Raw genomic sequence first — 14,908 nt, forward strand, 5'->3', positions numbered from 1 at the left:
ATCAGGAGATAAACATCTCTAGGTTCCTCCTTTTCTGCACCACTCAGTCTGACAGTCCCGTCTCGTCAGCACTGGACTTTTAATTTGACGGTGTTGTTTTTTTTGTTTTTTTTTGTCAGTTTCAGGTTCCCAACATGGCCGCCACCCCCGCGCAGATCTCTCCAGAGGAACTGGAGGAACTTAGAGAAGCTTTCGCAAAGATCGGTGAGAGAACTAAGAGTTTTCAGACGTGACATTATCAACACTGACCAGGTTGAATGTGCGTTCAAAAAGTGCGTCGTCTCTGGTATGAAAATAGTATTAAAGTTATGTTTTCTTGCTCCCTGTCGGTGACCTCTGACCCCTCCGTCCTCCTCCAGATGTGGACAACAATGGATTCATCAGCAAAGCCGAGCTGACCGAGCTCTTCAGAGCCGCTAACCTGGCGCTGCCCGGGTACAGGGTCCGAGAGATCGTCCAGGAGCTGACCAAGACCAGCGACCAGCTCTCCTTCGACGAGTTCACTCAGGTGAGGTCACAGGTCAAAGGTCACTGACCAGCTGATGGTTCGAAGAAGAAGCTGTTTCTTGAAATAAAAGGAAACTGACAACTTGTAGCTTAAAGTTTAATTTTAAAAATTTAACAATTCATCATCTGCCTGGACAGAATTGAATTAATTCCACATTTTCTCCAAGTATTTAGTTTATTCAGTTGGTGAAAGAAAATCACTCACCTCGTCTGTTCTCACGTTTAAGAATAAATATTCAGTAAAATGTCATAAACTCACTTTCTGTTTCCTTTTGAATGAAACTGTTTGTGTCTCTGATGAAATAGGGAAGCGGTAGGAGAAGTACTCAGATATTTTACTGAAGTAAAAGCACCAATACAAGAATGTAAAAGTACATCATTACAAAGTAAAAGTCCTGCATTCAAACTCTCCTACTTTATTAAAGTACAGAAGACCCACCAGCTTCATGTGTTTGAAGGAACACACCAGACTGTTTCAGTGCAGACTGTAAATAACAACTGATTTAACTGATTTAGATCATTAGTTGTAATAATATTAATAAACAATGTGTCTCCACCTTCAGATCGTCCACAGCCTGAAGAGCAGCGAGGTGGCGAAGACCTTCAGGAAGGCCATCAACAAGAAGGAGGGAATCTGTAGCGTGGCAGGAACCTCAGAGCAGTCCGGCACCCAGCACTCCTACTCAGGTCTGTAGACACACACACACACACACACACACACACACACACACACACACACACATATACACACACACACACACACACACACACACACACATACACACAATCAGACCAGAAGAGATGAGGTTAGATTAGATTAAAACCATATTAACGACATAGCGACACCTGAGCATGACTTTAACAACTGTAAGAAGAAGAACGACCAATGAAAAGTGACAAAGTGACATATATTTTTAATTAAAGCAAAAACTTGATGCTACAATTAATTTAAAGATTTAGAGAGAAATTAATTATTTTTTACTCAAAGTAAATGAATGAAGACGAACAGGAGAAAATAAAACACATCTCTCCTTGATGTTTGATTGTTGCTGTTAAAATGACTGTTATACACAAAAGATGTTATAATGTTTATCTGTGTTTGAAACTCAATGAAAGTGGAAAAGAAAATATAAAAACTTCACACAGCTGGTAAACTCATTGATTGACATTCATTGATTAACGCGGGTTTTGTGGGGCGACGGTTGGGAGGTCAGAGGTCGGGGGAAATGGCCGACGTAGACGAGGAGTGATGTAACGTGGTTTTTCTTGTGTCCGCAGAGGAGGAGAAAGTGGCCTTTGTGAACTGGATCAATAAAGCTCTGGAGAAGGACGGCGACTGTAAACACGTTCTGCCGATGGATCCCAACAACAACGACCTGTTCACCGCCATGGGAGACGGGATCGTCCTCTGGTACTTTTCATTTAAAACTAATCGATTAATATCAAAGTCATGAGGGCTCATCAGCTGATGTAACGACCTGGTTTGATTTCTCCTGTCAGTAAGATGATCAACCTGTCCGTCCCCGACACCATCGACGAGAGAACCATCAACAAGAAGAAGCTCACACCTTTCACCATCCAGGTGAGGAGGAGGACCAGAGTGGTCTTCAGTCTGATCACACTGTTCCCTGCTCAGTCTATAAGCCCCAGTCTTTACACCCTGTGTCGTGGTCTTGGGTCTGACAGGAGAACCTGAACCTGGCTCTGAACTCGGCGTCGGCCATCGGCTGCCACGTGGTGAACATCGGAGCTGAGGACCTGAAGGAGGGCAGGCAGCACCTGGTCCTGGGTCTGCTGTGGCAGGTCATCAAGATCGGACTGTTTGCCGACATCGAGCTGAGCAGGAACGAAGGTGTGTGTGTGTGTGTGTGTGTGTGTGTGTGTGATTAAATCAGGTGTTTCTAATAATCTCTCCAGCGTGATTCACATATATATATTAGGAACATAGAGACTGAAAGCTGCAAAATAGATATATTATAATCTGTGTTTGTGTGTGTGTGTGTGTGTGTGTGCAGCTCTGATCGCTCTGCTGCGTGATGGAGAGAGTCTGGAGGATCTGATGAAACTGTCCCCCGAGGAGCTGCTGCTGCGTTGGGCCAACTATCACCTGGAGCAGGCCGGCTGCGGCAAGATCAACAACTTCAGCTCCGACATCAAGGTGAACACACACACACACACAGACACACACACACACACACACACACACACACACACACACACACACACACTGTTTTTTGGCTTTTATACAAACATGAAATGGTGCCTGCCTGCGGGGGTGCACCACATAAATCATCTGGAGTCTCTGAAACCTGATTTAATTTTAAGTTTGATGCTTCAAAGTTCCCTGAAGCATCAGCTCAGTTACCTTGAAAGTGGACCAAACCATCAGCACCTGTGGGGGGGTGGGTGGGGGGTGTGTGCTGTCCTCTATAAGAGCAACACACATTCATCCAGATCTGGTCGTTCTTGGTCATTTTACTAAATTTAATGGGGATCTAAGCAGAAAACATTTGATCTGTTCCAATCAAACCAAAGTTGATTAATCCCATAAATTAATATTTGGCAGTTTATAACTTTGGTTTCATAAAATCTGGCTGCATGATTTCTTCTGTTAAAGGCCCCTCCACCACCTCAGTCTGCAGATGTTCTCTGTGATAACGGCTTGTGTTTGTGTTGCAGGACTCGAGGGCGTACTACAACCTCCTGGACCAGGTGGCACCTAAAGGAGACGAGGAGGGAATCCCCCCCATCGCCATCGACACGTCAGGACTCAGGGTGAGAGGCTCTGAAGTCATGAGGAGAAATTAGGGATCATGATCAGACAGTTTAAAGAACAGTTCAACATTTTGGGAAATACACTTGTTGAACTGTAATTATTTATGTATTGTATTTATTTAAATTACGGCTGCAACTAACAGTTATTTTTACGTTTTTTAATTATTTTCCTTTTTGTTTGCTATAAAATGTCAGAAAAGAAACAAAAACCAATATCCTCTGTAAACTATCAATACTTTAAAGCTCCATATTTTCTTCTTCTTCTGTGTTTTATTTGAAGTGTTGATCCATGAGAAGATATAAAAACCATCTCAGTGTAGTTTTACGTCTTCAAATAAAAATAAAGCAGATTTCAGGTAAAAACACTCAGAGAAACCAAATCCTGCAAGGTTTGGATGGTGGGTCCAGGTGGGCGGGGCTTGGTGGCTGCTTTGTTGTGACATCACAAAGTTCCAGAAGTCCTGACGGCTGGTTTTAAGGCTCAGTTTCTGAATACAGGCTGTGTGCATTTCTCTGAGGACTGAGGCTTTGATACTTTCACAGTATTAATATAGAAGCTAGAGCTGATCTATAATCACACTACACATGGACACAGACCTTTACACTGGAGGAGCTTTAAAGAGCCATAATGGAGGATGATAAAGATAAGCAGTGGTTCCTCAGTGTGTTGACGTCGTCCTCGTCGTCTCTCTGCAGGAGAAAGAAGACCTGAAGCGCGCTGAGTGCATGCTGGACCAGGCCGACCGGCTCGGCTGCAGACAGTTCGTCATGCCAGCGGACGTCGTCCGGGGAAACCCGAAGCTCAACTTGGCTTTTGTTGCCAATCTGTTCAACAAGTACCCGGCTCTGAAGAAACCAGAGAACCAGGACATCGACTGGAGCTCCATCGAAGGTGAGTCCAGAAAACCAGTCCAGGTCTCACCTCGGACTTCTGACCTTTAATCTTCTGTAAACCTGTTGTTTGTGTTTTCCCTCCAGGTGAAACCAGGGAGGAGCGAACCTTCAGGAACTGGATGAACTCACTGGGGGTCAACCCTCGAGTCAACCACCTCTACATGTAAGAACTCATCGCTTTTATTGATCAGCTTCATCAACATCAGCGGCTCCATGCACAACACACAGTCACTGTATCCTTATCCATCATGATGAACACTCATGATGATTCAGCCTTCGGCACTAAGACAAGGGTCTGAGGAACTGAGGCAGTGACACACTTCCTGTCTTTAAAAACATAAGAGGAAGCAACATGGAGCCCGACGTACTGCAGAGGAAAGGTCATGTGATGTGTGTCACTCTGCGGTCTAATGTGAAATGTGTGTGTGTGTGTGTGTGTGTGTGTGTGTGTGTGTGTATTCCAGAGACATTGATGACGCCCTGGTGATCTTCCAGTTGTACGAGAAGATCAAGGTTCCAGTGGACTGGGACCGAGTCAACAAGCCTCCCTACTCCAAACTGGGCAGCAACATGAAGAAGGTACGACGTCGTCTCAGACGAAGCTTCAGACGTGAAGGAGGGAAAAAAGTTCAGCTGATAAACAACGTTTAGAGTTTAGCCCTAAAATGAGCCACAGTATCTACGATCTGAAGGTGAACTGTCCAACATTTTACCAAGACACCAGATGTTGATTTCATCTGGGTTCAGAAACCAAGTCCAGGACTTAGAAGACAGAACTGACTCATTTCCAAACCTATTTCAACTCATGTCCCACTTGAAAATCTCAACAACATCCGACCCTGTAACAATACAGAGGTCAAATAGTATGTTCTCAGAGCTCTTTTTATTCTAATGATAACGATCGAACATTCAGGACTGAACAGAGAGCAGAAGAAACATGCAGGAAGATCAACTTTTCTTTCTTGTTTTTGGGTAGAGACTCATCATCTGTCTCTTGACTCTTTCCTTTTAATTCTTCCTGTTGCTAACCAGATATTTCATTTCTCTAGTTTTTACCATATAGATGTAATCTTCTGACACGCCATCAAGCCGAGATAGTTTTACTTTTAATGGAGTATTTTCAAACTGATGTAGTAACAGATCTCAGATCAGTACTTGTTCCAGCGCTGAGTCTTTGTTCTTGGTTCCAGCTGGAGAACTGTAACTATGCAGTGGAGCTGGGGAAGAAGGAGGCCAAGTTCTCCCTGGTGGGCATCGCGGGTCAGGACCTGAACGCAGGGAATCGAACCCTCACTCTTGCCCTGCTGTGGCAGCTCATGAGACGGTAATGACACTTCACCATCTGTAACTCTCTCTTAGAGAAATAAACATCTGAGTATCAACAGGTTTGAAAGTGGCTCTGAGAGGTTTGTGAAGTCAGACTGGACGCACAGCAGATCAGATCAATTATTACAAAGCACTGAATCCAGTTCCCCAAAGTCTGATGGAATGAAATAGGAATATCAGGATGATACATGTATTATTGTAAGAAGGTGCATCCTCACACTGAACGCCGTCTGCTCCCTCAGGTACACCCTGAACATCCTGGAGGACCTGGGCGACGGTCAGAAGGTGACCGACGACACAATCGTGTCCTGGGTCAATGACGTGCTCACGCAGGCTGGAAAACCCACCATCTCCAGCTTCAAGGTAGAGGACGCTGCACGGTCACAGAGACGGTCACTGACATCTCTGACTTTAACAGGAAGTGACTCGTTTTAACCGAGAGGAGACGATGACATCACCAGTCAGATTTCAGACGGTGTCAAAACCAAATACATTTTATAAACTTGTGACCACAGATCCCATGACATCTCATTTTAACGCCTCAGTTAAATATCTCCTGATTCAATTGTTATAAAACTATAGTTTAATTCATCTAATGCAGTATTTCATTCAGAGTGATGCTTCATTTAAATGTGTTTGTTGTTGTAGAGAAACAACAGGTTTAAACTGTGACTGGACTCAAACACATTTAATCACAGCTCCGTATAAAAACCTTGAAATTGTCACTTTAAAAAACATTGCAGCATCTGCAACATTTCCAGCTTCCTGATGAGATGTGTATATTAAGTTTTACAGGTGTATGTTTATCAGTGACATTAACATGTGTTTACTACTGACTGCTTTCATGTTAAAGCTGAAACACATTGTGAGGTAGACAGGTTCATCTGTGGATTTCATCATCACAGATTCAACACTGGCAGAATAAATCAATAAACTCTTCTCTGTGTGTGTGTGTGTGTGTGTGTGTGTGTGTGTGTGTGTGTGTGTGTGTGTAGGACGGGTCAATCGGCAGCAGCATGCCGGTCCTGGACCTGATCGATGCCATCCAGCCCGGATCGATCAGATACGACCTGCTGAAGACAGAAGACCTGACTGACGAGGAGAAACTCAACAACGCAAAGTATGAGCAGATTTTTTTTATTAATTACTAATCATACGATACTTTGAAGTTTTTTTTTAACGTTTTTAGGCCTTACTACACTGTGAGGTTTTTTTTTATACGTATTTATGCCTTACTATACTGTGATGTTTTTTTGACATTTTTATGCCTTACTCTACTGTGACATTTTTTGACTTTTTGATGCCTTACTATACTATGACATTTTTTTAAATGTTTTTATGCCTTACTAAACTATGACTAACTATGACATTTTTATGACTTTTTTCTGCCTTAATATAATATGACGTTTTTATGACTTTTTGTGACTTACTATACTATGACGTTTTTATGCTTTATTATCATGTGACATTTTTTTAAATTTTTATGCCTTACTATACTATGACTTTTTTTTTTACGTTTTTATGCCTTACTATACTATGACTTTTTTTTTTACGTTTTTATGCCTTACTATACTATGACTTTTTTTTTTACGTTTTTATGCCTTACTATACTATGACATTTTTATGCTTTATTATCATGTGACATTTTTTTTACGTTTTTATGCCTTATTATACTATGACATTTTTTTAACGTTTTTATGCCTTACTATACTATGACTTTTTTTTTTTCGTTTTTATGCCTTACTATACTATGACTTTTTTTTTTTCGTTTTTATGCCTTACTATAACTATGACGTTTTTTAAAACGTTTTTATGCCTTACTATACTATGACTTTTTTTTTGTTTTTATGCCTTACTATACTATAATATGACTTTTTTTTTTACGTTTTTATGCCTTACTATACTATGACTTTTTTTTTTTTACGTTTATATGCCTTACCATACTATGAAATTTTTTTTAAACGTTTTTATGCCTTACTATACTATGACATTTTTTTTTACGTTTTTATGCCTTACTATACTATGACATTTTTTTTTACGTTTTTATGCCTTACTATACTATGACTTTTTTTTTTACGTTTTTATGCCTTACTATACTATGACTTTTTTTTAACGTTTTTATGCCTTACTATACTAAGACATTTTTATGCTTTATTATCAAGTGACATTTTTTTACGTTTTTATGCCTTACTATACTATGACATTTTTTTACGTTTTTATGCCTTACTATAATATGACTTTTTTTTAACGTTTTTATGCCTTACTATACTATGACTTTTTTTTAACGTTTTTATGCCTTACTATACTATGACATTTTTATGCTTTATTATCATGTGACATTTTTTTACGTTTTTATGCCTTACTATACTATGACTTTTTTTTTTTCGTTTTTATGCCTTACTATACTATGACGTTTTTTAAAACGTTTTTATGCCTTACTATACTATGACGTTTTTTAAAACGTTTTTATGCCTTACTATACTATGACTTTTTTTTTACGTTTTTATGCCTTACTATACTATGACTTTTTTTTTTACGTTTTTATGCCTTACTATACTATGACTTTTTTTTTACGTTTTTATGCCTTACTATACTATGACGTTTTTTAAAACGTTTTTATGCCTTACTATACTAAGACTTTTTTTTACGTTTTTATGCCTTACTATACTATGACTTTTTTTTTTTCGTTTTTATGCCTTACTATACTATGACTTTTTTTTACGTTTTTATGCCTTACTATACTATGATATTTTTATGTTTTATTATCATGTGACATTTTTTTATGTTTTTGTGCGTTACTATACTATGACGTTTTTGCGCCTTAATATACTATGCCGTTTTTTGACGTTTGTATGCCTTCATATACTTTGACGTTTTTTTACCTTACTATATTGTGACGTTTGTTGACATTTTGATGCCTTACTATACTTTGACATTTTTATGACTTACTATACTATGATGTTTTTTTAAACTTTTTTAGTCCTTACTATACTATGACATTTTTTTAAACATTTTTATGCCTTACTACACTATGACGTTTTTTTTAAACGTTTTTATGCCTTACTATACTATGACATTTTTTTTTACGTTTTTATGCCTTACTATACTATGACTTTTTTTTTTTCGTTTTTATGCCTTACTATACTATGACGTTTTTTAAAACGTTTTTATGCCTTACTATACTATGACATTTTTATGCTTTATTATCATGTGACATTTTGTTACGTTTTTATGCCTTACTATACTATGACTTTTTTTTTTTCGTTTTTATGCCTTACTATACTATGACGTTTTTTAAAACGTTTTTATGCCTTACTATACTATGACGTTTTTTAAAACGTTTTTATGCCTTACTATACTATGACGTTTTTTTTAAACGTTTTTATGCCTTACTATACTATGACTTTTTTTTTTACTTTTTATGCCTTACTATACTATGACTTTTTTTTTACGTTTTTATGCCTTACTATACTATGACTTTTTTTTTTACGTTTTTATGCCTTACTATACTATGACTTTTTTTTACGTTTTTATGCCTTACTATACTATATTTTTATGCTTTATTATCATGTGACATTTTTCTACGTTTTTGTGCCTTACTATACTATGACGTTTTTGCGCCTTAATATACTATGCCGTTTTTTGACGTTTGTATGCCTTCATATACTTTGACGTTTTTTTACCTTACTATATTGTGACGTTTGTTGACGTTTTTATGCCTTACTATACTGTGAAGTTTTTTGACGTTTTGATGCCTTACTATACTTTGACATTTTTATGACTTACTATACTATGATGTTTTTTTAAACTTTTTTATGCCTTATTATACTATGACTTTTTTTTTTACGTTTTAATGCCTTACTACACTATGACGTTTTTTTTAAACGTTTTTATGCCTTACTATACTATGACATTTTTTAAAACATTTTTATGCCTTACTACACTATGATGTTTTTTTTTAAACTTTTTTATGCCTTACTATACTATGACTTTTTTTTTTACGTTTTTATGCCTTACTATACTATGACTTTTTTTTAACGTTTTTATGCCTTACTATACTATGACTTTTTTATGCTTTATTATCATGTGACATTTTTTTACGTTTTTATGCCTTACTATACTATGACTTTTTTTTGTTACGTTTTTATGCCTTACTATACTATGACGTTTTTTAAAACGTTTTTATGCCTTACTATACTATGACGTTTTTTAAAACGTTTTTATGCCTTACTATACTATGACGTTTTTTTAAACGTTTTTATGCCTTACTATACTATGACATTTTTTTTTACGTTTTTATGCCTTACTATACTATGACATTTTTTTAACGTTTTTATGCCTTACTATACTATGACTTTTTTTTACGTTTTTATGCCTTACTATACTATGATATTTTTATGCTTTATTATCATGTGACATTTTTTTACGTTTTTATGCCTTACTATACTATGACGTTTTTGCGCCTTAATATACTATGCCGTTTTTTGACGTTTGTATGCCTTCATATACTTTGACGTTTTTTTACCTTACTATATTGTGACGTTTGTTGACATTTTGATGCCTTACTATACTTTGACATTTTTATGAATTACTATACTATGATGTTTTTTTAAACTTTTTTATGCCTTACTATACTATGACTTTTTTTTTTACGTTTTAATGCCTTACTACACTATGACGTTTTTTTTTTAACGTTTTTATGCCTTACTATGCTATGACATTTTTATGCCTTACTGTACTATGACATTTTTATGCCTTACTATCATGTGACATTTGTTGACATTTTTATTCCTAACTATACTATGACATTTTTATGCCTTACTATACTGTGACGTTTTTTGACTTTTTGATGCCTTAATATACTATGATGTTTTTTTGACGTTTTTATTCTTTACCAAACTATGACGTTTTTATATCTTACTATACCATGGCATTTTATGACTTTTTTTATGCCATACTTTACTATGACATTTTTATGTCTTATTATACTATGACCTATTTGAGGTTTTGATGCCTTACTGTACTAAAACATTTTATTTTTTACATTTTTATGCCATCCTATACATATATACATTTTTTGACGTTTTTATTCGTTACGATACTATGACATTTTCATTCCTTACTATAGTATGACGTTTTTATTTCTTACTATACTATGACATTTGTATGCCTTACTATATTATATTTTATGCCTTAATATACTATGACGTTTTTTTTACTTTTGGTGCCTTACTATACTATGACGTTTTTATGCCTCAATATAATATGACGTTTTTTGACATTTTTATGCCTTACTATACTATGATATTTTTATGCCTTACTAAACTATGACGTTTTTATGACTTTTTTCTGCCTTAATATAATATGACGTTTTAATGACTTTTTTTTGCCTTACTATACTATGACGTTTTTACGCCTTAATATACTATGACGTTTTTTGACGTTTGTATGCCTTATTATACAATGAAAATTTTATGCCTTACTATACTGTGACATTTTTTGACTTTTTGTGCCTTACTATACTATGATTGTTCTTGACTATTTTGTGCCTGAATATATTATAACTTTTTTACACCTTACTATACAAAGACGTTTTTATGCCTTATTATAATATGACATTGTTTGATGTTTTTATACCTTAATACACTATGGCGTTTTTTATGACTTTTTTATGCCTTAATATAATATGGCGTTTTTACAACTTTTTGTGTCTTATTATACTATGACCTATTTGACGTTTTGATGCCTTACTGTACTAAAACTTTTTCTTTTTTTTTACATTTTTATGCCATCCTATACTATGTTTTTGACGTTTTTATGCCTTACTATACTATGACATTTTCATTCCTTACTATACTATGACGTTTTAATTCCTTACTATACTATGACATTTGTATGCCGTACTATATTATATTTTATGCCTTACTATACTATGACGTATTTGACGTTTTGATGCCTTAATATACTATAACATTTTTATGCATTTGTTACGCTCCAGTCTAGGGGAATGGGAGCACAACGAAAAAGTACAAGGATGTTTTCCGTCCTGGTCCCAAATACCAAAGTCACAACACTGAAATGCAATGCAATGATGTACTTTATTGTCACCAAAAACAAAGAAGCAACTGCAGGTTGAACCAAGGCCAAAGCAACAGACAAAAGAAACTTTCTCCTCAAAAAGTGTTGGCTAACACTAGGTGAAAACAAATGAAAGAAAAGACAGTGACTAAACCTAACTACATAGGATAAAGCAAAACTGAAAATATATCAGTTCACCCCTACAGATTCAGGGGTTTTTAAGAAGTGGATCAATCTTTTCACAACACCACAACAAACCCAAAATTATTTATTAATACTCACACCGGCACTATAGGCAGGACAAAAGGTTACAAATAATACACAGAGAACAGAAGTCACATGTTCTTTGGACGCCGGGGACAGAGCCGGGATGCTGCTGTCAGGTCTGTCACTGAAGCACGGTAGAGCACAAGCATTTTGAAATGCAGGTAATTAGACAGCCAACCAGCAGCCGCCACTTCTCCGGTCAGGCACATGAATTCAGCCAGTCAGGAGTGACCTACAGGAGGGGAATTCGAGGCTTCTAGCATGAAAGGAGCACTCACTCTCACACAAAAAAACACACTCTACACAGTCAGACAGGAAAAAAACTGGACCTGAATTAATAATACGACCAGGGTTGTAACAGCCTTACAATACTATGACCTTTTTATGACTTTTTGTGCCTTACTATACTATGACGTTTTTATGGCTTCATATACTATGACCTTTTTTTTTAAATGTTTTTATGGCTTAATATAATATGATATTTTTTGACGTTTTTATGCCTTAATATACTATGATTGTTCTTGACTATTTTATGCCTGAATATATTTTAACTTTTTTACACCTAACTATACTATGACCTTTTTATGACTTTTTGTGCCTTATTATACTATGACGTTTTTTTAAACGTTTTTATGCCTTACTATACTATGACTTTTTTTTTTTTTACGTTTTTATGCCTTACTACACTATGACGTTTTTTTTTAACGTTTTTATGCCTTACTATACTATGACGTTTTTTTTTAACGTTTTTATGCCTTACTACACTATGACGTTTTTTTTAACGTTTTTATGCCTTACTATACTATGACTTTTTTTTTTTTACATTTTTATGCCTTACTATACTATGACGTTTTTTTAAACGTTTTTATGCCTTACTATACTATGACGTTTTTTTTTTACGTTTTTATGCCTTACTACACTATGACTTTTTTTTTAACGTTTTTATGCCTTACTATACGATGACATTTTTTTTTACGTTTTCATGTCTTACTATACTATGACTTTTTTTTTTACGTTTTTATGCCTTACTATACTATTACGTTTTTTTTTACGTTTTTATGCCTTACTATAATATGACTTTTTTTTTTTACGTTTTTATGCCTTACTATACTATGACCTTTTTATGACTTTTTTTTTTTACGTTTTTATGCCTTACTATACTATGACATTTTTTTAAACGTTTTTATGCCTTACTTTACTATGACTTTTTTTTACGTTTTTATGACTTATTATACTATGACATTTTTATGCCTTACTGTACTATGACGTTTTTATGCTTTATCATTATGTGGCATTTTTATGCCTTACTATCATGTGACATTGTTTTTTTATGTTTTTATGCCTTACTATACTATGACTTTTTTTTTTACGTTTTTATGCCTTACTATACTATGACATTTTTATGCCTTACTATACTATGACTTTTTTTTTTACGTTATTATGCCTTACTATACTATGACGTTTTTTTAAACGTTTTTATACCTTACTACACTATGACGTTTTTTTTTTTACGTTTTTATGCCTTACTATACTATGACTTTTTTTTAAATGTTTTTATGCCTTACTATACTATGACTTTTTTTTTTTACGTTTTTATGCCTTACTATACTATGACATTTTTATGCTTTATTATCATGTGACATTTTTTTACGTTTTTATGCCTTACTGTACTATGACGTTTTTATGCCTTACTATACTATGACATTATTTTTTACGTTTTTATGCCTTACTATACTATTACTTTTTTTTAACGTTTTTATGCCTTACTATACTATGACTTTTTTTTTTACGTTTTTATGCCTTACTATACTATGACTTTTTTTTTTACGTTTTTATGCCTTACTATACTATGACGTTTTTTTTAACGTTTTTATGCCTTACTATACTATGACGATTTTTTTTTACGTTTTTATGCCTTACTACACTATGACTTTTTTTTTAAACGTTTTTATGCCTTACTATACTATGACGGGTTTTTTTTACGTTTTTATGCCTTATTACACTATGACTTTTTTTTTAAACGTTTTTATGCCTTACTACACTATGACTTTTTTTTTAACGTTTTTATGCCTTACTATACTATGACGGTTTTTTTTTTTACGTTTTTATGCCTTACTATACTATGACGTTTTTTTAAACGTTTTTATGCCTTAATACTATGACTTTTTTTTTTTTACGTTTTTATGCCTTACTATACTATGACGGTTTTTTTTTACGTTTTTATGCCTTACTACACTATGACTTTTTTTTTTACATTTTTATGCCTTACTATACTATGACGGTTTTTTTTTACGTTTTTATGCCTTACTATACTACGACGTTTTTTTAAACGTTTTTATGCCTTAATACTATGACTTTTTTTTTTTTTACGTTTTTATGCCTTACTATACTATGACGGTGTTTTTTTAAACGTTTTTATGCCTTAATACTATGACTTTTTTTTTTTTACGTTTTTATGCCTTACTATACTATGACGTTTTTTTTTTACGTTTTTATGCCTTACTACACTATGACTTTTTTTTTTTACATTTTTATGCCTTACTATACTATGACGGTTTTTTTTTACGTTTTTATGCCTTACTATACTACGACGTTTTTTTAAACGTTTTTATGCCTTACTATACTATGACGATTTTTTTTTACGTTTTTATGCCTTACTACACTATGACTTTTTTTTTAAACGTTTTTATGCCTTACTATACTATGACGGGTTTTTTTTACGTTTTTATGCCTTATTACACTATGACTTTTTTTTTTAACGTTTTTATGCCTTACTACACTATGACTTTTTTTTTACGTTTTTATGCCTTACTATACTATGACGTTTTTTTTTTACGTTTTTATGCCTTACTATACTATGACGTTTTTTTAACGTTTTTATGCCTTAATACTATGACTTTTTTTTTTTTACGTTTTTATGCCTTACTATACTATGACGGTTTTTTTTTACGTTTTTATGCCTTACTACACTATGACTTTTTTTTTTACATTTTTATGCCTTACTATACTATGACGGTTTTTTTTTACGTTTTTATGCCTTACTATACTACGACGTTTTTTT

The 14,908-nt window shown here is 34.6% G+C and overlaps 1 protein-coding gene across 1 annotated transcript in view; it reads left to right on the forward strand.

Moving 5' to 3' along the window:
• Nucleotides 1-14,908, forward strand: part of lcp1 (lymphocyte cytosolic protein 1 (L-plastin)) — a 30,978-nt gene that overhangs the window by 6,446 nt on the left and 9,624 nt on the right. Inside the window, exons 2-15 of the mRNA XM_056389703.1 lie at nucleotides 120-204; nucleotides 360-508; nucleotides 1,071-1,194; nucleotides 1,786-1,918; nucleotides 2,008-2,089; nucleotides 2,194-2,359; nucleotides 2,523-2,665; nucleotides 3,187-3,282; nucleotides 3,979-4,174; nucleotides 4,261-4,339; nucleotides 4,641-4,755; nucleotides 5,367-5,500; nucleotides 5,745-5,865; nucleotides 6,498-6,622. Coding sequence (XP_056245678.1) covers nucleotides 135-204; nucleotides 360-508; nucleotides 1,071-1,194; nucleotides 1,786-1,918; nucleotides 2,008-2,089; nucleotides 2,194-2,359; nucleotides 2,523-2,665; nucleotides 3,187-3,282; nucleotides 3,979-4,174; nucleotides 4,261-4,339; nucleotides 4,641-4,755; nucleotides 5,367-5,500; nucleotides 5,745-5,865; nucleotides 6,498-6,622 — 1,733 coding nt within the window. The 5' untranslated portion in view covers nucleotides 120-134. The remainder of the gene's footprint in view (nucleotides 1-119; nucleotides 205-359; nucleotides 509-1,070; nucleotides 1,195-1,785; nucleotides 1,919-2,007; nucleotides 2,090-2,193; nucleotides 2,360-2,522; nucleotides 2,666-3,186; nucleotides 3,283-3,978; nucleotides 4,175-4,260; nucleotides 4,340-4,640; nucleotides 4,756-5,366; nucleotides 5,501-5,744; nucleotides 5,866-6,497; nucleotides 6,623-14,908) is intronic.

The sequence above is a fragment of the Seriola aureovittata genome, chromosome 11, assembly GCF_021018895.1.
Source record: "Seriola aureovittata isolate HTS-2021-v1 ecotype China chromosome 11, ASM2101889v1, whole genome shotgun sequence".
In the NCBI taxonomy this organism is placed as follows: Eukaryota; Metazoa; Chordata; class Actinopteri; order Carangiformes; family Carangidae; genus Seriola; species Seriola aureovittata.